The sequence below is a fragment of the Rhinolophus ferrumequinum genome, chromosome 10, assembly GCF_004115265.2.
Source record: "Rhinolophus ferrumequinum isolate MPI-CBG mRhiFer1 chromosome 10, mRhiFer1_v1.p, whole genome shotgun sequence".
In the NCBI taxonomy this organism is placed as follows: domain Eukaryota; kingdom Metazoa; phylum Chordata; class Mammalia; order Chiroptera; family Rhinolophidae; genus Rhinolophus; species Rhinolophus ferrumequinum.
The window spans coordinates 61712148-61734795 of record NC_046293.1 but is presented as its reverse complement, the minus strand read 5'-3'; the positions used below and the strand labels follow the sequence as shown (position 1 = coordinate 61734795).

The following is a 22648-nucleotide window of genomic DNA, read 5'->3' as shown; positions in this document are numbered from 1 at the left end:
ACAGTTTTGAAAGTTTCTTTCCTCCCTGTATAATCTGTATCTTCTAAATTGTTGTTTTCTGTTTGTCTGTTTTAGTCTCTATCATTCATATACCCTTAGAGCAATAAGAAAATATACTGCATCTATGAAATAAGAACAGGATACCATTGTGTAAAAGAAACATCCAAATAGCATCCCAAAGAAAGAGGTCTCAATAACAGGGTTGGAAAATAAAATTGAGATAATCTCTGAGAAAGTAAAGCAAAGAAAACAGAGAAATAGAAAATAAGAGAAGAATATTGCAGAACTAGTCCAGAAATTCTGACAGTCAAACAATAGAATCAAAGAAGGCGGAGCAGGAAGAAAGAGGGAGGAAAAGCATCAAAGAAATAATTCACATAAATTTTGCAAAACTGAAGGATGTTAGTTGACTGATTAAAAGAGCCTGTCTAGGCCCAGAACAATGGGCGAAAACAGAGCCACACCAAGAAAGATAATGGTGAATTTTAGAACACCAAGTACAAAGATTCCGCAATCTTTCAAGAAAGATAAACAAACAGCCCAGTATAAAGGCTGAGGAATCAGAAAGGCTTCTGACTCCTCAAGAGTAAGAATGGAAGCGAGAAGTCAATAGAGCAATTATACACTTTTCAGTCAAAGTGAGGATGTAATAAAGATATTTTCATTCCTGCACAAGTTCCAAAAATTTACCTCACAGGCAAGGAGTTATGAACAACAACATAAAAAGAATGATCAAGAAAGAAGAAAACACCAGACAACAGGAAACAAGAGATCCAACACAGGAGAGAACAAAGAGAGCCTCTGGGATGAGAGGGAAGGGAGATCCCAAGATGACAGCTGTGCACCAGCTAGAGCACAGCCAGTCCACACTGGACCAGTGTGGCTCTGTGACACTTGTATTGATGGCAGTCAACACTAGATGCTTCCTGCTATTGGACCATCTTTCTAACGCAAGGACAGAATGTCCAGAACTGGTCCAGATTCTCATCCACACTTACCTCACAATGTGCTGCTGAGGAAGTGCCTGCTCTGCCCGCCCCTCCATGCCCACAAAAGAGTTCTGCTTTGACCTTCTTCTGAGAGCAAAAGCACGGCCATGGGGAACTTTGAATCAAAAATAAAAAGCAGGCCACTCCTGCAACCTAGCAGATCATTCAGCAACTAGCCATAACCACAGCTCTGGCAGATGCCACAGGACTCGTTTATAACCTTGCCCCGGCTCCTCCAGAAGCGGGTCATTTTCAGGGGAACCCAACCTCAGACTATGACCCAGAGACTGGTTATCTGTTGAGAGCTTTTACTCATATCTAACAGAGGCAACATTACCCTTTCCCTACACAACTAGGCTTGGGCTAGCTGCTCAGTTTTTCAAATCTATACATTGCTTAGGAATATATACAGGAGATGAAAAACTACACAGAAAGGCAAAGGAACAATTATCCTAAATGTGGGGGAGAGGAGAAATTTAAACCAGGGAGGCTCACACAGGGACTTTGCATGTGCCAGTAATATTTATTACTCAGTCTTGATAGGTAGTATCCACATACATAGACCGTTGTGTAATTATTTTTTAAAATATACATAAATAGATTAGAATACTCTTCTTTATGATGATACATCCTATAATAAAGGATATTTTAAGTAGTAAGTGAAGGCCTGTTGAAATCAGTGACATTGTTTTAATACCTTGAAACACTAAAAGAACCCAAAAAATATTCCTTAAAATTGTATGCTTATAAATGTGAAAAGTTATGTCAAATGGGCAAATTCCATATAATTTACCAAAGCTGATACAAGAAGTAATAGTAAATACAAATAATCCTATAATTATATTTTTTAAAAGTAAAATCCACAATTTAAAACTTTCCCACAAAGAAAGCATCAGACCCAAATATTTTACCAGTGAATTCTACTAAACATGAAAGAAATAATATTCCAGTCTTACACAATCTCTTCCAAAGAATGAAAAAGCGGGTACACTCTGTAACTTCTTTGAGGCTCCCAAAACCTGACAAGAGCATTACAAGAAAGGAAAATTATAGTCTAATCTCCTTCATGAACATAAAAATCATAAACAAAACATTAGCAAACCAAATCCAAATTATATATTTAGGATTTTTGCAGGAAAGCAATGTTAGTTTAACATTCAACAAAATACATAAAATTTAACGTATTATCTCAATACAGATATAAAGTATATGATAAAATTCATCATCTTAGCAAATTGGACAAGAGAATTTCCTTAATTTGATAAAGGATTTCTACAAAAAACTTTCAGCAAGCATTGCATTTAATGGTGAAACAATGAAAAGAAAACTTCCCCTCTTAGGTTGCACATGAAACAAAATTTCCATGCCCTTATCACTACTTCTATTCAACATTATACTGCAGGTCTTAGCTAGTGCACAAAACAAGAAAAAGAAATGAAAGAATGGTAAAGATATCCATAAAACTGACAGTACTCACAGAAGATAAAGATTACATACTTAGAAACATACCAAAGAATTTAAAGATAAATTATTAGAATCAAAATAAGACAAAGTAAGGTTACTGGATATAAGGTCAACATGCAGAAAACAACTATATTTCTATGTACTAGAAATAAATAGAAAATTAAATTTTTAAAAGGTAACAATTTAAACTAGCATCAAGAAATCTCAACCACCTAAGAATAAATCTAGTAAAAGCTATGCAAGACCTCTACATGGACGATTGTAAAATATTATTCAAATAAATCTTAAAACACCATATTTATGGATTGGAAGACCCAACTTGATAAAGATGTCAATTCTCCCCTAACAAGCCAATAACAACCAAAACAATCTCAAAAAAGAACAAGATGTCAGAACCTATGCTATAAGATATTAAGAGTTATTATAAAGTGCAATAACTAAGACAGTATTGTATTGGCTCAAGGATAAATAAAAGAACAAAACAGAATAAGAGCCCCAAAAGAAACCCACACACTAATGATCTTACACAAAAATAGTACCACAGAGCACTGGTAAAAGGATGGTCTCTATAATAAATAAACAAGCTTGGGTCGATTAGATATCCATATAGACAAAAATGAAATCTGACTCCTTCTCATTGATCACACAAACAAACCAAATCAATTCCGGGTGGATCTAGATAGAAAAACAAAATATTAAAGCTGCTAGAAAATAATATGGGAGAATACATTCATGAGCTTGGTATTTTAAAAAAAGATTCCTTGAACAGGATAGAAAAAGCACCAGCCATAAAGGTAGGACTGCTTACATAATTTGTAGGAGCCCCTTATTCAAAAATTATTAGAAACTTCAAGACAGCAACAGCAGAACATTAAACCAGGTGTGGGCCCCACTGAGCATGAGGCTCTATGTGACACATGGGTCACCTGCCCATGAAGCCATCCCTGCAAAAAAGCTAAAAGACTAAAAACTGGACTACCTAAAAACTAAGAACACTTGTTCATTCAATGTCACTCTTAAGAGAGAGAAAATGCAAGCCAAAAAAATAGAGACAGTATTGCCATGCGTATATCTGACAAAGACTCATATTCAGAATAATACATAGACCTGAAACTCTGTATTACATATGTCCTTTGCATGTTACAAATATCTTTTTGTTCCACCGCACTCCAATAATATTACAAAATTATCAATATAATTGCTAAGAAAAAGTAGAGCCCTCTTATGTTCCAGTTTATGGTGGAAGGAGTGGTCTTTTGAGACATCTATCTTCAAATTAAACTGACTGAATCTCAGTTTCCTAATTAAAATGTGCCTAAAGATACATACCTTTTTGGAATGGCTATGAGAAAGAAAACCAACATTTTGGCACAAAACATGCACGTAATGAATGGTTATACTAGTTGCTGCCATTCTTATTATTATTGATGTTATTTTATTAATATTAAATTGGTTATACCATAGTTACCCTTAGATAATAATGGATAGGTGAAAACACAGTTGAAAAGAGAAAAATCAAAATCTAGGTATCTTAAGATAAAACAGGAAAATAACATTTTTACTGGGCACTTGTGAATCAACCAGAATCCATGGAAAAATATCAAATATAGCACATGCCAACCTCTGGAGATATATATATATATATATATCCAAATATATATATATATCTCCTTCCTCTCTAGCTATTTCAGACAAATGCCTGGCTCTGGAGAACACACTAGTCAAATCCAGTCTACTCAATTACATTTCTGTTTCTCGTATGGACCATTACATCATTACAATAATCAAGCAGCATTCTATTTAATACACACTAGGTTGAAACCTTCCTTAGTAAACAGCAAGCATAATCTGGAGATAACAAACAGTGATATAATAAAAGAGAAGGAAAAAAACATATTATTTCTTTTTAATTATAAACAGAATAGAATTTAAGCCATTAATGTTATTATCTGAAACTAATCAAGCCCTGAAAATTGTTTTATGAAGACAAACACATCTTAATTTGGATTAAAAAAAAAAAAACCCTCGGAGGTGTCACTTTACATATAAAATGTGACAGGGTAAAGGAACCAGAAAAGGCAACTTGCACATGCACCTAAAAAGCTGCCACAGCCATTTACCAAAACATCACTGGTGCCTATATTTACCATACCTGAACAAACTGTTCTGCCATGCTGCATGTTAATAAAAAATACAAAACAAAAATAGGGAAATGTTAGAAAAACATAAAACTATCGCATGGAGACTTATAAAATTACTTCACAAGTTTTTATATCTGGTATTTGACATACATTAGTAAGTTAACTACTTTTTAACTCAGTTACCAAACTATGCATCTCTTAGTTATGAATGGATTACCCATTAGACAGGTTTAATTTGTAAAATATTCCTTGTCAGGTTTCAGAGCAAGCTATTAAGATCCTGTTTCAAGAGTCTCCCTCTTTTAAATCAATTGTTAATTCATTTGTTAAGCACACATTGAATAAGAAAGCAAAGACATGCTTTTCAGGTTGTGTCTACTTGGTGCTGTTTTAAAAATAAAGATTTTAGTCACCATTTAGCATCAGGTGAAAATAACCATTGTCAAAGTTAAGTACTACTACAAATCTAGACTAACAAAACTAAATTTGCCACATCAGATGTATAATACATATTTTAACTGAAAAGGTAGGAAACTGTCGGAGTTTGTTAACACTAGTTCTTAGTTCCGAGGGTATAAACCTCCATTTAAAACTTTTCAATATATTCAAAAACACAATGACTATTGACTCAGCTTCACAAACATCCCAATCGCATGTGACAGAAGACCTCACCCCACTCCAGCACTTACTTCTCTTCTGTGACACGGCCTGCAAGCATGCAGTCACAACATCGCAGTTCTTCTGCACTTTATGCAGAAGCCTATCTTTCTGCTTCAGCTGCCGAAGTAACTTCGCGGACTGAATGCCGATTCTGTACTTCAGCTCTCGAAGGATCGTCTTCAGTTCATTAGTGTCTATGAGGAAAGAAAATTTAAAATAGAACAAGGAATACCCGAAAGGAATACAATATGATACTAATTGTAAGATAATTATCTAGAACATCCATTAAACCAAGTACTTCTGCATTCTTACCCAGGACTACATGTATCTATTCAGCCAAGATATTCCTATCAAATGTCACTCAACCATTTCCTGTCCTGTACATGACATATGTACTGTAAGATAAATTTTATCTTTAAAGCTATCTGTAATATGTAAGCAAGATTCTTACTTTTACTGTATCTAGCTCTGGTTACAATTTTGCCTTTCATTGCTTGAAAATTGGCATGTACATTTTGTATCATTAATGTGTTCAGATGGTACATTTGCAAGAAAATAATATTTTTGAATCTGTTACATCAATGATAAACCTAACAGCCAATAAAAAAATGTTTTTAAAACCACTCACCTTTGTAAATAGTTTAAACGTAAATAATATTACCACATTTTCTGATGTAGATAAATGTGGCAATACTGGTTTTATTTTAAACATACAATCTTCCAATAGCTTGACTATTAGGTACAATAGCTTATCTTAGAGACTTAGTAATTTTTCAAATATGGTAGAAAATATAATACATTTCCTTTAAACAGATAAATTAAGAATAATTCTTGATAAAATAGATAGTGATGGAAGAAGAACTGACTCTGGGTGGTGAACACGCAATGTGATATGTAGATGATGTATTGCAGAGTTGTACACCTGAAACCTGTGTAGCTTTGCTGACAATTGTCACCCCAGGAAACTTTAATTAAAAAAAAAAAAAAGAATTCTACATTCATAAAGTTAATATTCTCAACAGCAGTTTTTCTACAATTAAAAACAGACTTGGGAATCAGAAATGTCAACAATCTTTATATGAATAATCATTACAATCTGGGAGTTTTGTTTGTGACACTTGATATCATTACTGACGGTAATGTGACTGCCAGGCAGGCAAAGCCTTCCGCTCAGCTTGGCATTAGCTAGGCCCTCATTAGAGGTCTTTGTGTGGGGTTTGAATCTATTCATTTTGAAAGGGCTTTGGAAAAACCGAAGAGGATCAGAAAAGAACAAAAGAAATGTTCAAAAGTAAGAAAAATCCCTCCAGAGGTCAAAGCAAGCGAACTTTGGGTATAAGAGAAGTGCAGGGTGGTGCTTTAACAGCTGTCAAACCTGACTACAGTGAGGAAAATGCCATTTGACCTTGAGCTAAGAAGAATTGCTTTTGAATCAACCATCTGTGTGATCTTAGGCAAGGTATTGCTCCAAGTCTCAAGTTATGCTTAGCATACAAGGTTATTCTGAGAAACAAATGTGAATAGTCTTTATAAATATTAATATGAATAGCACTAAAATCAGAATAAGGAATTTCTATGAAGAAGAGAACACAAACCAGCTATTTCTCTCACCTTGAGTTCAAACACAGTGGGATATAATGGGAAGTAAGAGCTCACTTAGGTTAAATAAAACTATTTGTGTTCTAAGGATGATTAAATATGAGAACAAGCCACCAGAAGAGATCACAGGCTCTTCATTCCTAGATTCCTACAGAGAGAACAAATGTCCTTTCTGTGAATGTCTAAAATGTTTCCTTCTAGAAACAAAAGGGGTAAGAATATCATCATTGTGCATTTAAATTATACTTTCTTCCACAAAAGAGTCACGTTCAGTGACTCTTAAGGTACCTACAGTTCTGTGAATCTCTGAATACTATGTATTGTCCAATATGGGAAAAATCTTCAGAGTTGAGTTTGGAAATCTACAGCAATATCTGCTGGTATATAAGCATCCGGGAGACAGGATAAGGTCTTCTTTATCTTAGTGTACCCCACAGCATCAGCCAAAGCTCCTAACACAGTGTTAAATAAATAGGAAAAAATGAGGAGATCGTCAACGGACAGTGGACAATTTCCTCTCTAAGGAATCCCAGTGGATATAATAATAATACAAATAATATCTAACATTTATTGAGCACTTTACATATATTAGCTTGTATAATTCTCACTACAGCCCTCTGAGGTAGTTATTATTATTATCCCTATTTATAAAGGAGGAAAATGAGAGACAGGTTAAATGCTTGCCTGACGTCATACACCTAATAAGGAACAGAAGCAGGATATCAGGTCAAGCATTCTGACTCCAAAGTTCACCCTTTAATGAAAACACTGAGAAGAGAGCCTAGATTTCCTGATAAACTATTTTGGTGCCTCATATACCGTGTTTCCCCGAAAATAAGACCTAGCTGGACCATCAGCTCTAATGTGTTTTTTGGAGCAAAAATTAATATAAGACCCGGTCTTATTTTAATATAAGACTGAGTCTAATATAATATAATATAATATAATACCAGGTCTTATGTAATTTAATATAAGACCAGGTCTTATATAATAAAAGACCAAGTCTTATATTAATTTCTCCTCCAAAAGATGCATTAGAGTTGATGGTCCAGCTAGGTCTTATTTTCAGGGAAACACGGTAAATAAAGGACCCACACATGCTAAATATGTAAATAGGTGCTACATCAATGCTACAGCAAAATCCCTAACAGAAAGAGGAGAGAATTAATATACAAGTTTTCTGCATTATATGATACTCTTACTAAGTATTACGTTAGGAGGGATATTTTTTGACCCTGAAAAAAATCAAGTAACCGAATAAATCAAAATTATTTAAATGGACAACAACTGGTTCTTTATTCTTAGTACTCTAATGATATTCTAATGATATTTATTGATAAGGCAGGCATGTGTGTGTGTGTGTGTGTGCGGCTTATAACATGGCACGTTGTTCATCCTCATAGGGTTGACTACAAGAAAAGATTAGCAGGGAACTAACCAAGCAGTAAGATTGAGACTTGTGCAAAACAGACTCTTACAGGTCTTATGAATGATTTCTAGAGTGGTCACTCGTTTGAAATCCACTTGCAAAGCTGAACTAACTATTGCTTCTCTAAACTTTAGCTTGCCAAATTTCCAAAAGGAAATTACTAATCCTCAAAATTCCCTCAGTAATGAAAAGTGAACAGCCTTGTAAAAACAGAAAGACAAATCAGAACTCTTCAAAATTGATTTTGTTGGATTCTGAAAGAACTGTTGCCGTGCGGAACTCTTGGCATAAACAGACACTCTGAGAACAGCCAAATAATTGTGTATAATGAAATGGCATAACTCCAGCTAAAGTCCCAGGCAGGGGGAGGAAGGTGGAAGCCATTTGTAACAATCAGCTGGGGAAAAAAATCTTCACTAGGAAGCCAAAAGAGGAAGCTGAAAGCTGTTTACACAGATTTGAGAAAGCAGACAGATATATTCCTTTTCTGGTCAGTTGTGTTTTTTTTTTATTTTTCTTCCCTGGCACCAACTAGTCTGATTTTTCAATTAGGAGACAGGAAATCATTCTATAGCAGGCATTCTCTCTTTCCTCTCTCCCCTGTTAATTTATCACAAGGACATTAATCCATGAAATGTTATGGTGGCTTAGCATGCATTTTCCACACCTCATTTCATTTTGTAAATTGAGGTCTTGATATATCTATAAAAAAGAGACACCTGTAATAACTGAATTAGTGCCTGAAAGCCAAATATTATGAACAGTTGAGAAAAAAAAAATCTCAGTTAGGACTCGAGCATCACAGTCTGATAGCAAAAGGAACACCAAATTAGCCTCTCTTCCTGAAAGCCAAGGCCATTTTCAGATGACCTCTCCAACTGAAGAGATACCAAGCAGTTAAATTCTGTGATAACGTCAACGCTTTAGAGCCCTCCACTAATGGGGGTTGGGGGTGGGGTGTGTGTGAATCCACCTAGTGAGCTTCTTGAAACCAGACGTTCTGGCAGAAATGGAATTCACACGACCTGCTTAGAAACCGCATTATCGAATTATTCTGCCTCACTAGTTAAACACTATCCAAGTGGTGCGCCAGGGAACGGATTATTTAAAAAACAAACCAAAAAAAAAAAAAAAAACAGCCCCAGGAGTCGCCTCTCTTCTCCCGGCGTCTTCTAGGTAACTTCAGATATACTTATCGGAAGCTCCAAACCTGTCCTAACAGCTGTTCTGGCGAAATGAGAACCTAGGCTGCCTCTCCCCTGAGCCTCCACAAATACCTGGGGTGGAGGATGGAGACCCGCTGCTACCACTCCAAGTACTGATGCTCCACTCGGCAACTCGAGAGGGGAGTGGGGAGGAGGAAATAAGAACTAAGCCTGGCCATGAACCCGTGGCACTATGGGCACCAGCGACAGATCAAAGGAGATGCCCCAAACTTAATATCTGAGCGCTTGGCTGTTCAGTTCAGGTGCGCACAGGTGAGCGCTGCAGCGCCGGCAGACCCGGCGGGGGCCCTCCTCCGAGATCCCTCTCACCTTTCTGCAGCAGGTACTGCCTTTGGTGCTGCTGGCTCGGCCGCTCCTGCAGCTCCAGCAGTACTCGGGAGTCGCCCGCGCCCCCGCGGCCGCCCAGGACCACGTCGGAGCCAGAGGCCTCCGTGGAGCTGTCGAGGCTGTCGCGACGTTGCTGGCGGTCCTCGGGCCAGCGGCCCCCGCCGGCCGCCTCGTCTTCCTCGGTGCAGCTGTACAGCTCGGTGAGCAGCCCGCTCACCAGGGACGCCGTGCGGCTCGTCCTGCCGCCCCGCGGATCGCCCGGCTCCGAGTCTTCCTCGCCCTCCCAGGGCTCCCGGGAGCCCTGCGGCTGCCCCTCCGGGGGCGCCCCGCTCAGGGAAGGGGCTCCCGCCACTTCAGGAACCGCTTCTTCCGCCACCTCCTCCGGCCTGGGCTCAGGCTCCTGGCGTCCGGTCCGGCCCCCGCCAGCGGGAAGGACTTCCATGGCCCCAGTCGCTCGGCGGCCAGGCTCCCGCCGCTCCCCGCGCCCGGCCGCACCCGCCAGTTCCGGGAGGAGGCGCGGCCTCTCTCCCGCAGGTTGCCCTCGCCCTGGCGCAGCGCCAGTGGGCTCCGGCTCACCAAGGCGCCTAATCTCCCCGGGGCCAATGTCCGAGTCGCCGGCCCTGGTCTGTGGGCCGGGAAGAGAGTGGGGCAGCCACACCGCTGGACTACCTGGGGACACCTGCAGCAGGTGAGGCCCTACTTCGGCCATGAGTGCCCTGAAGAGCGTCAAGGCGCAGGATGTAGCCAGAACACATCAGGATGAAGCCTTCGGCCCGGAGGGGGAAGGGAGCTCTGGCCGCTTTTCAGCACGTCATTTAACTCAAAAAGAGGGTGGTAATTCCTGCGTCCTATTTAGCCACCAGCTAGCAATAATCCCTGGGAGAGTTCTAAACGCCAATCAATAGGCAGAGGCCAGGAGCTCGCTTCTTCACACCCTAGGGACACAATGCCCAGCCCTTCTCACCTTCCCACCTAATCTGGGTTCCTTTCAAGGCGATTTTTAGTTCAGTTTCTGAGAATTACCTTTCTGAAGCGCTGGCATATACCTGAGATTTAATAAAGCTGTGAACTTTTTCCTTCGGTGAAAAATAAAGTACTGGATTTAAGATCAACTAATTCCCTAGCACAAGATCTAACAGAGACTGAGGGCTTAATAAATGAGATGACCAAACTAATAAATTGATGTAGCTGATTCTGACAGCAAATTCAAAAGTTTACATGATGTCCTGAGAGATAGATGTATGGTTACAGTAGACCTCGATGGAAGAACTCTGAGATATCCCTCCACTGTAGATATTTTTGTGAATTTAATAATTGCCAGTATTTTTGAGTGTTGTTTTTTGTGCCAGGCACTCTTCTTTGCATGAATTATCCCATTTAATTCTCACTTTAACCCTATAAAGCAGGCAAGTACTATTTTTTAATTGAGGTATAATTGATATATACCACTATATTAGTTTCAGGTGTACAACATAATGACTCAACATTTGTATATATTGCGAAATGATCACTGCAGTAAGTTAATATCAGTCATTATGCATAGTTACAAAGGTAAGTACTATTTTATCCTCATTTTTCAGATGATGGAGCTGAGGCGGAGAAGCTAAACAACTGCCCGTGCACAAAGAATAAAGTGAACTTTTCGTAAAGCTTAAAATCTGGCTTTCATTATGGATAAATACATATTTCGTTATGGATGACTATGTATTTGTCTATCTCCTAGTGCTATTAAATACATGCCAGATTTCTAAAAGAAGCAACAGTGTACCTAGTAAACAATGGTGGTGCTTGATGTTTGTTCAGCACACTTTAACTTTCAAGGCACTTTCATAATAGAGCCTCATCCAACAGGTGGAAGCCTGGTGTCACTTGGCACCACCACCTCCATACCTAGAGTGAGAACAACAGGACCCTTTTTGAAATTAGAGTTAATATGAGGAGAGTGGAAGTTTTGTAACTTTTTGCTTAGGTATCTGTAACTTCAAATTACACTAGAAATATTATTTTATGATTTTGTAACTGTATTTACTACTGCATCCATTAATTTTAAAATATATGAAATGGGATTATGTAGTATTTTGTTGGGTTTTTGGTTTTGTTTTGTTTTTCTATTGCCTCTGGCATCAAGCAGAGTCTTGAGAGCCTTCCTTCATATGCCAAACTTTGCAACAAGCAGCACTTTCATAAAGGGAAACACTGAAATTTTTCTTTTGGATCTTTTTTCTTAGTTGACCTCCCAGCTCTTTCTCTCTATCTCTCCTCAATAAGATGTGATAACTACTAGTCTTCAGCACTGTTCTCATTTAGGGTATCTCTATCGGGACCTAGGGATAAAGAAACCCAACGTGAGCTAAAGGGGATGGTGAAAGAGGTTGCAAAAATAATTTATCATTGACAGACAACATTTTTAAATTAATCAGAACTTGAAAATTATTTCCCATTCCCCCAATAAAGGAAACAAATTCAAGGTTCTTGCACTTGTTAGAATTATCTTCCCCCAAATATCCACATAACTCTTCTTTTACCAGGGTCAGGTCTCTATTTAAATATCTTCTCAGTAGATTTTCCTAACCACTCTATTTGAAATTGCAGCTCCCTATATTCCCTCCCAGTATTCTGTTCTTTCCCCTCCTTGTTCTTTTTTCCCCCATAATACCACTTCCCAACATACTGTTTCATCTACTGATTTATTTTATTATTGTCTTCTGCCAATGTCAATCAATTTTGACCAAGAACTGCAAGGCAAACAAAAGCTTTATTTGAGGGTCTTAGAAATTGCAAATTGAAAAGTCACAGATTTGGGAAGAAACTCAATGTGTTCTGAGGGGGTAAGAGACAGAGTTTATAAAGACAGAGAAAGGGAGGCTTTCAAAAGGATGACATAAATTGCTTTGAAAGAGCTGTGATTGGTGCTGGCAAACAGACTTAACACTATGCTAGACATGATTAATGGCTGTCATGCAGGGCGTCATGCGGGGTCTCAGCTCCAGCTCCCCACATAAGAATGCAGGACATGGTGAGTCCAAAAAGGAACACGAACGGAGCCATAGACAGGGGAGTCATACCACTATATTCTCGGTGGCAGCTGGGTTGGAGACACAGGAAGCAGGAGCCACACAATCCACAACCCACCGCCCGCTTCTCTGCCAACCAGCCTCCTTGCTAACCGCAATCCACGCTTGCTAGCTCAGCCACCATCCGCTGCTAGTGGAGCCACGGCAGTTACATTAGTGGCCAAGGCTCACTGGTTACAGCTGACAGCCAACTAGCCACAGCTGATGGCCATCCAATCACAGTCAATGGCCATTTACTACCTGAGTGAGCACCTTTCCATGTGAGGGCAAGAGCCTGGAAACTGCACTCCTGACTCCGTCCCCACAATGGCTTATGTCCATTGTTTGGTGAAAAATTTACTTTTTAATAGAGAGTTCAGTGATGCAAAGTCAGTTCCAGAAACGATATCAGGATATAGCCATTTGGTTTAGCCCAGTTCAAAAGTTCAGCCTCACGTGGAAAGGGGTGAGTTAGCTCAGCAAGCTCCCTGACTCCATTTTAGAGTGCTCTCTTGACAATATCAACTCCATCTTGCTGTTTTTCACGTTTCTTGCTGTTTTTCACATTTCCTCTTTTTGACTGAGATCTTTCCTTAGAAAATATCGATGATCAATCATTAGAAAATATCACTGGTCTGTCATTGGAAAAGCAACATTGATGCCTCATCACCAGGAACCCTCATGCCTGATATATGATGTCCCATGCAAAAGGGAAAGCAATCTCCTGAGTGTACAGTAAGAGAGCATGTGGCCACACCTGAGCAATGAGGAGGCTTGTTGGAAGCAGTTAAGTCATATGTTCTTCAGATTTAAAGTACCTTTGTAGAGGTGGTCTCAGGTTTATTTGTTGTAACACCTGTATGCATTGGGCTACCATTATTCTGGTAGTGGCTCTTAATTGTTGTTTGATGCACCTGATAATACACCTAATTAAGGTAATGAACTATATAATCACAAAAGCTAATATGATTAAGGCTTGTAATATAGAAGGAAGTCCTATTCCTTTAGGCAGCCAGTCCCAATTTATGGGGTAATGTTCTGTCTCTTCGGGATATTTAATATTTTGTTTCAGAACCTCAAGCTGGTGTACCACTTTACCTAATTTGTTAACATAGAAAACATTCTTCTTCCAATAAGGTGTAAGTACCACCTTGCTGGGCAGCTAACACATCCAGATCCCCACAGTTTTGTAGTACTATTTCAGACAGACTGTCAGTCATTCCTCGTTCTTCAAAAGCACTTGTAGTAGCATTTAATATTTGTACTACAAGAATAGAAAGATTTCTGATAGACTTTTCTAATTCAGCTACTCCATACCAAGGAAAGAAAGTTCCAGAAAAGACACACCCAAGGCCTCACTTATCTATTATGGGGTATGAGATGGAGCAAGGACCAAACAGACCATGCTCCAAATCCCAATTCCATTTGGTCTGTTTTGGTCAAAGTTTATAGACAAAGGAGCCTAGATGGGAGTTGGTGGCAGAAGAAGAGTCTTTTTGGTGACAGCATTAGGTACTAACATAATACCACATCTGCCTTAATATCAGGTTGGCAAGGTGACATATCTGGGCCCCATACAAGAAGAAACACCCAGTGTCCTCAAATGAGCGTTCCATAATTAGGTCCTTCAACCCATACTTGGGGAGAAGTATGAAGTCCTATTTGTGAAGCAGGGACTTCATATCTTCCATATGTAGGATGATCATAATAGTTGTCAACATATAAAGCATTAAAAGTTATCATGTGATTTATTGTGAGAATCATTAAAAGAGCACTTGAGTTTACTCTGTATTTGGGTCACCATTGAAAGATGAGCATGGGTTTGATTGTTCCAAGTTTTGGGGCTGGGATTCTCTAAGAGATTGATTTATCTGTTTTCCAACAAATACCTTTTTTTCCCCCCAATCTAGTCCCCAAGTAGATTCAGGAGTGGAAGGACATCTGCTTTCCAGGATAGAATGATATTATTCCCTGAATTTTTCCATATTAAAGAGACATCATAAGAAGTAACATTGTAGTGCTTAAAGCAACTACACATGAAGGTGTGAACCTGTGGTCATTTGAATCACACACAAGAGTGTAGCTACACATTTTTAAAGGCACAAAACCCAAGATTCTGCCTGAACTGTTTATATTTTCAACACACATAGACAAGTTATCAGTAAGAGTCCAGACTGTATTTATGGGTGTTCCCTTGTGGGTTGGGAGGAACTTCTCGATGGATCTGGCAACAGGAAGGTAATGTGTTCCATCAGCATATTTTGAGTTTTGCAAATAAAGAAGGACTTAAATCTGGCATATGTCCAATGAGGTTTTGTACTCTCGCAAGGCTTAAGGATCAAGCCACTAATTCTGGCTCATCCTAAGTATGGTTAGCTCAGGTGTGTATCCAATAGTCAGCTAAATTGGTTGGATAGTCCCTGGGTAGCAGGAGCAAAAGGGTATTTTGAAAGACAAATAGGGTAGTCACTTTGCAGTACATTACAGTGAGCAGACTTAAAAATTTGAGTATGTTAATCTTGAAATCAGACTAAAGAGCGAAGAAAAAGGAGAATGCTTTCTCAAGATTTTTGTTTCAGAAAAAAAGCTAGGTTATGATAGCAATACAATCAGTAAATGAAACAAAGGTGCTCAAAGAGAAGCGTAAGTGCTAGGGTTGCTGGGTGGAATCATGTATGACTGGCCTGGTCCCGGGTCTTAGGAGAGCCGTCTACATCAGGGATTATCTGCTTCAACACTGGAATAAAAATTCTAGTGGTGGTCTCTGGTTGTTTAGAGATTTTCAGCTTAAGATCTCCAATAGGCTGAGATGACCACTCAGGTATAGGTGTCCTTTTTAAACGAGAAACATGAATTCATGAGTCAACACCTTTAAGTTTAGCAGCACAAGGGTTAGTTGGGCTGAAGGCATCTTTATGGAGATGGCATTTCCAATAGATATACTCTCCAGATTGGAGATCATGATGTCATAGATCTTTGTCTCCCGGGAACACACCACAGAAAGATTCCTCTAAAGCGGTGAGTTAGTCGTAAGGGCCCATATAAGTTCTTTACAGTAAACAGGAGGTCTCCTTTCAGTAGTGCAGGTCCATGCATTCCTTGATCTAATCTCATGGGTCTGCCTGTAATACTTTCAAAAGGAGACCATCTACGTTTGCCAAAGACGGTGCCAAAGACCCTGGAGGTGAAGGCTATTTCCTGGACACAGCCAAGCTCTCTGGTCACAGCCAGGGCTTCTCAGGGCACCACCAGTACTTCTGGGCACAGCCAGACTTCCTGGGCTTCTTAGGGTACCACCATTCTCCCTGGACACAGCCAGCATTTCTCAGGGCACCACCAGTACTTCTGGACACAGCCAGACTTCCTGGACTTCTTAGGGTACCACTAGTCTCCCCGGGCACAGACAGGGTTTCTCAGGGCACCACCCGTACTTCTGGGCACAGCCAGACTTCCTGGACTTCCTAGGGTACCACTTGTCTCCCCGGGCACACGAGGACCTCTCAGGGCACTGCCACTCTCTCTGGACACAGCCAGACTTCCTGGACTCAGCCAGGGCTCTCAGGGCACTGCCACTCTCTCTGGGCTCAGCCAGACTTCCTGGACTCAGCCAGGGCTCTCAGGGCACTGCCACTCTCTCTGGGCACAGCCAGACTTCCTGGACACAGCCAGGGCTCTCAGGGCACTGCCACTCTCTCTGGGCTCAGCCAGACTTCCTGGGCTCAGCCAGTGCTCTCAGGGCACTGCCACTCTCTCTGGGCCTCTCAGGGTACCATGCTGGAACAATAGTGACTCACATTCAAGGTGCTTACATATTCTCAATGGTGGCCGGTCAAGACACAAAAGCAAACATCCCCCAGTTCCACTACATGGTGGTATGTTCCCAAACAGTCAAGCTGTCCATTAAATTAAGGATGGAAGGCAATTGCCCATAGTCCATAGTCATTTGCCAGGGCTGTCCTGGGGGTGAGGGATGACCTTGACCTCACCCTCAGCTCCCACGGAGGACTCAGCAAGCCATTCCTCCTGGGACTACAAGTCCTGCATCCGGGCTGCCTCAGCAAGCACTTCCCAGCTCACAGGGCCGCAAGGACCTTCGCTTTCTCTGGCCTCTGCTGTTTGGGGAACCGTCCATGTCTTCCCACCCCTCCACGGGGTCCAGCTCTCAGGCAGCTGCTCCTCCTAGTCTTCCTGCAACTGAGTGTTCATATGCACAAACTGCTCCACCGCCCTTCGGAGAGCTTTGGCCGACACCGTACCCTGCTCGCTGCGCCATGTGTCATGCAGGGCATCCAGCCGACTACGCCAAGTGTTGTGCGGGGTGTCAGGCGGGGTCTCTGGTCCTGCTCCCCACACAAAAACGCAGGATATGGCTAGGCCAAAAAGGAACACCCACGGAGCCATAAGTAGGGGAGTCATATCTCTATACTCTTGCTGGCGGCTGGGTTGGAGACACAGGAAGCAGGAGCCACACAATTCTCAACCCTCACTGTGCCACTTGCAGGCTCAGCCACCATCTTCTTGCTAGCTCCCCCCTTTTTTCTTTTTTGCTACTAGCCTAGCCACGGCAGTTATATTCATGGCCAATGGCTCACTGGTTACAGCTGACGGCCAACTAGCCACAGTTGATGGCCATTTGATCACAGTTGATGGCCATTTACTACCTGAGCCAGAACCTTTCTATGTGAGGCCGAGAGCCTGGAAACTGCTTTTTGGGGCTCTGTCCCCAAACAGATTGTATAATTTGTCCATAATTTGTCCTGTGAAATGTGTTCCCTGGTTTCTATGGAGCTCTCAAGGGATTCACCAAGTGGGGAAGATCTTTTCTAGGAGCATTTTATTTACTGCTGAGACTGTGGCTCTGCGATATGGGAATGCTTTCACCCAATGAGAAAACATGCATGTTTGTATCCTCGAGAAGGGGGCGATTGAATCAAGTCCATTTACCAGACTTCAGAGGGTCCTAAAGCCAAGGGGAAATGCTCCATAAATGTATGAATGGGCTTTCCAGTGTTGTTCTGTGGTCAGATTGGGCATTTGGGTCTACTTAGGAAGCTATCTTTGGAGGTGGTTTCCAGTAACGTTGTTTTCCCATTTTGTCAGCATTCCAGTGAATTAAGTCAAGTACATATTGTAATATACGATGTTGTATGCAATCAGGAGGAGGAGTCAGTCATTTGGACCTACTCATACGTTTATTTTAGGGTCAAATTCACAGCCTTGTTATAACCTTTTTCTTTCTATTTTGTTGAACAGCTAAATGTTATGCTTCCATGACGTTATCTTTTAAATCTCCAATTGCTTCAGCCATTTGCATAGGTGCTTCCATTAGGGCTGAGGTTAGGTCATTGCTTGGTTTTATAGTCTTTTTCTAATTGACTGTGCAGATAGACTAAACTGGGGATTTCAAAAGAGCCCCAAGTTGGCCAGTTTAAAATGTTCTGGATAATTATGGTCCAGCAAGATAGAAATTTGCAGGAAGGGTGCTCATAATTTTAGTTTATAAACACAGCAGGAGTTCTAGAAGATGGTTCTTCAACAGCTGTTCCCTTAGAAAGTGAACTTCCCATTTTTCAAAGGAATAATTATTCACCAGACAGGTTTTCTAAATCTCACAGACAAAAAGCTGGCAAAAGAGGACATCCAAACAGAGCCCAAGTCTCAACCAAGGCAGACAGATAGGGTCTAGGACTTACCACAACTAGGTGGACTGTCACACCAATAAGATGTAAGCTCCTAAAGGCAGGAATTTTTGTCTCTTTTGTTCACTGATGTATGTATGCCCACTACCTGCAACAGCCTTATTACATTACTATGGTTAATTATGCTACTAATAATAATCAGTATTTTAATTTGTTTGGAACTTTAATTTTAATATTTAAATAATTATACTAATTATTTTATACCAGATATAAGGTCCGATTCTTCATTATATTTACCAGGAAGTAAGATGTGCCTATCTTGAAGTTGAGTACTATGCTCCAGACTGTGAACATTTAAATTATTTCCAAAATTGTATCAGGATCTTGCCAATAACCTTCTGACACCCATTATTTAAAACTACCTTAACAAATATGAGCATTTTGGGGACAAAAGACCATAAAGTAAATAGTATGTAATGGTGTTTTGAGATTTAGATGGATACTCACACAATCCTATGAATAAAAAATAGAGTGTAATGTTAAAAAGGGAAATATTGGAAAAAGCCCAAAGAGAACTTCATCTAAATTTACCAGCTAAGGATGTAAATGTAAAAGGAATGTAAATTGTTATTTCATGTCTTAACTTTAGGGAGTCTAAATAAATTCAATGTAATATAAAGTGATTTAAATATCACAGTTGATCATTAGAGGCTTAGTATCAATACATCATGAAATTCAATACATTTATGGATGAAATCTAAAAAAAAAAGAAAACTACCTTAACAGGAGTCTCAACATTTTTGATAATTTGATTTTTTTTTCAGCATGTGCAGAGACACATGTAAAGACTGAATTGCTATGATGAAAGCTTTAATTATTCTTGGAATGGCTGATTTGTAAAATTTGGCAGTTAACTTTATACTTTAATCCTCCAGGGATTACTCATTCCCAAATCACAAGAGAAATGCAAAAGGTCATTATTGGGTTTCAGCTTCTCTTTATGGTATCTCCCTTTTGCTCTTTAATTTTGCTGATTACAATTTATTTGCATGCTTGGAATAAATGCAATCTCTATTTTCAGTTTAATACATGGAAATACGTATTTTCAGTTTAAACTATACATGGAAAAGATTCTCATTTTTTTCAATCCAAAAAGTTGGGATGAGAGGTAAAAATGGGATTTTAGGACTTGTAAAAGCTATCAAGCCTAGACAGACCTTAGGAAATGCATAGTAATACATAGCAGACAGCCAATAAATAAGAGTTATTAATGTTGAACGACATTTAAGTCATTTAATTTGAGTGCTCAGAGGAACTTAGGAGATCTTGTAATCTGACTGCTGCTTAATTAATCATTAATTTTACGCTAGATTTCAAAGTGACAATAGTAAAAAGAAAAGTTGTGATTGCTCAATGTATATCAACAGGGAAATAAAATGCTGATCTCTTACCTGAACTCAAGTGACATTTTTTTGAGAGAAAGTGAGGTGCCTGCCGTGCCAGCACCTAGGTAGCCACTGACAAAGGCTGGCTAACAATTGACTAAGCTATTTTGTCTAGTTTGTTGTTTAGTGCCTCTTCCATGGTGCTTTCTGGTGGGTATAAAGATCTTCACACTTTGTGCCTATACGTCCATTCCTGTGCCTCTACCCCACACTTGCCTAGTTCCAGTCTGCCAGTTGTTTACCTTCCTGGCTCATGACCAGTCATTCCAAGGCCATTCACCACCGCCAATGAGTCCACATGTATTCTAACCTCAGACCACCTCTCTTTCTACACAAACTGAATAGTCAGACGCACCCCCCGATGAGCAAAGCTGTGCCCATCAGAATGCCTTTCTCTCATCACTGTTGTTCAAGACCAACCCTGAGTGAGGCTGTAATGCAACTACTGTCCACTTCCTCCTTGCACCCATATACCAAGCTCTCCAGGCATAAACCCGTCTCAGACTTGCTCCTCTTCCTTCAGCTGGTGATTCCTATCCTAGGTGTGAGCTGAGAGAGGGCGTACGGGGGTAACCATGGTGAGCAATACAGAAGTCTGGGCTACCTCTTCATGCACTTGTTTGTGCCCTCTGGTCTTGCTCATGCTTCATTCTGGATATACAGTTTCATCTTATGTAGGATTACTGCTGATCCTGACCAACTTTATGACTTGGTGAATTCAAGAGGGCCCAACTCATGATGGATAAGCATAGTTATTTGGTACTTCATGAACAAGAGTTCCATCTCTACAGGGATCTGTACACTAGGAGCTGTTTTTCCAAAAATGTGTGATTCCTGCTGTAGATAGCATGACCCTGTTCCAAAACCGCAGGGGCTTGCATTGTGATTTTCCTGTTGTTTGCTCCCCATTGCATCTTTTCCCAACACTGACATCTAGAATACCATAGGGTCTGCCAGAGTGTATGGCCCATGCAGGAGAGTTACTTGTGTCACAGGTCAGATCTGCCCCCTGGATGGACTTCAAGAATTAAGCTCTGCAGTCGCTCAGAGCCTCACTCTCAGAAGTTCCCCACATTTGACTTAAAATTATGCCCTTGAACTTACTAACAATTTTGTCTTTGAACTTGTGTTTTGTGAGTGCAGTCCAATGGCATGGAACATATGCATGAGCAGAGGAGATAAGCCAGGCCAGGGGATACAGCGGGCAGCAGCCAGACACCAAGCAACTGTCACATGCACATGCCTCAGGGCCCCAAGGCAAAGACCAGAGCCCAGGTCAAAGGCAGCAACAGCGGAGGGAGCAGTGAAGCGGGAGCAGTGAAGCAGCAGCAGTGATGGCAACAGCATTAGGAAAGAAAAGGGTCTCTACATAAGGCCAGGGCTGGGACCTCTGGAGTGGTCTAGATTGTCTGTTCCCCAAATCCCACCTTTGCTAAGTTTGCACAAATTTTTGAGAGCTGGAACAGGAACTGCCAACTGCCAGTTTTTAGGCAATACACTTTGTCAGTAAATTATTACAAAATAAAAATACACATATGGGCATTGTAATAAAGCATATCAGAGAATTATTAGAATTCTTCAAAGAGTTGAGTCTCTGGTTTTTAAAAGCTTCTGCAACTTGGCACATCAAATATCCACAAGCTTAGAAATGGACATTAAAGATTGTCGCATTTGATGAAAAAGAACACTATTTTCATCTGAAGCTCCAGATGAACCAATCATTAAGGATGAAAGCAATTTAAAATGAATGTTTCCCTATAATTGAAGATACAGTGACAGAATGCATAAACAGGCACTTTGAATTATACAAAAGCTTGAAGCCACTTGAAGTTTCTTATACACCTTTCACAAAGTACAGCAAATGTCAGAGGAAATATTACAATGTAACTGTTACACCAGTTATAATTTTATCATTGCAAAATTAAAATAATTTATGATTTACATTTAAAATTAAATTCGTATCTAAATAACACTGATCTGTAGGAAGAATTATTTTTAGAAAAATTGATCCTGAAGAGGGCGGCCGGATGGCTCAGTTGGTTGGATCATGAGCCCTTAACATTATTAACAAGGTTGCCGGGTTCAATTTCCCGCAAATGGCGACTGCACTTGGAGCTGAGCTACACCCTTCACAACTAGATCGAAGGACAATTACTTGGAGCTGATGGGCCCTGGAAAAACACACTGTTCCCCAATGTTCCCCAATAAAAAAAATTTTTTTAAATGAAAAATTGTTCCACAAGAATTACCAGTTATACATGTGTTAAAATCTTTATTTTGAAATAATCTGTCAAAATTTTGTTATACATTGTGATACAGCCTAGTAACAATTAACGGCTCTAGTAACAATTACATTAGAAGAATGAGCCTTCTCAAAATTAAATATTATCAAAAATTATTGGCGATCATGCATTTGTGAAGAGCAACTGACATTGCTTTCAATTATATCAATTAAAAATGAAGTTGCTAAAAGTATACATTTAGATGGTCTAAAAAATAGATTTGCAGGAAAGCAAGCCAGAAAAATCATACAATTAACCAAGGTATCACATTAATAAGGTATTATTATTTATTGTATTATATAAATTTTAACACCAAAAATATTTTTTATTTTTTGCAGTTTGTAAAATGATGGTGTTACTTATGTCTAACTATAACCCTACTGCATTTTGTAAG

At 40.0% G+C, this 22648-nt stretch overlaps 1 protein-coding gene across 1 annotated transcript in view; it reads right to left on the bottom strand.

Annotated features, from left to right (window-relative positions):
• Positions 1–11024, bottom strand: part of TBC1D30 (TBC1 domain family member 30) — a 70085-nt gene extending 59061 nt beyond the window's left edge. Inside the window, 2 exon segments of the mRNA XM_033116935.1 lie at positions 5284–5448; positions 9818–11024. Of these exon segments, the coding sequence (XP_032972826.1) occupies positions 5284–5448; positions 9818–10544 (892 nt within the window). The 5' untranslated portion in view covers positions 10545–11024.
• Between the last annotated feature and the right edge of the window lie 11624 nt (positions 11025–22648).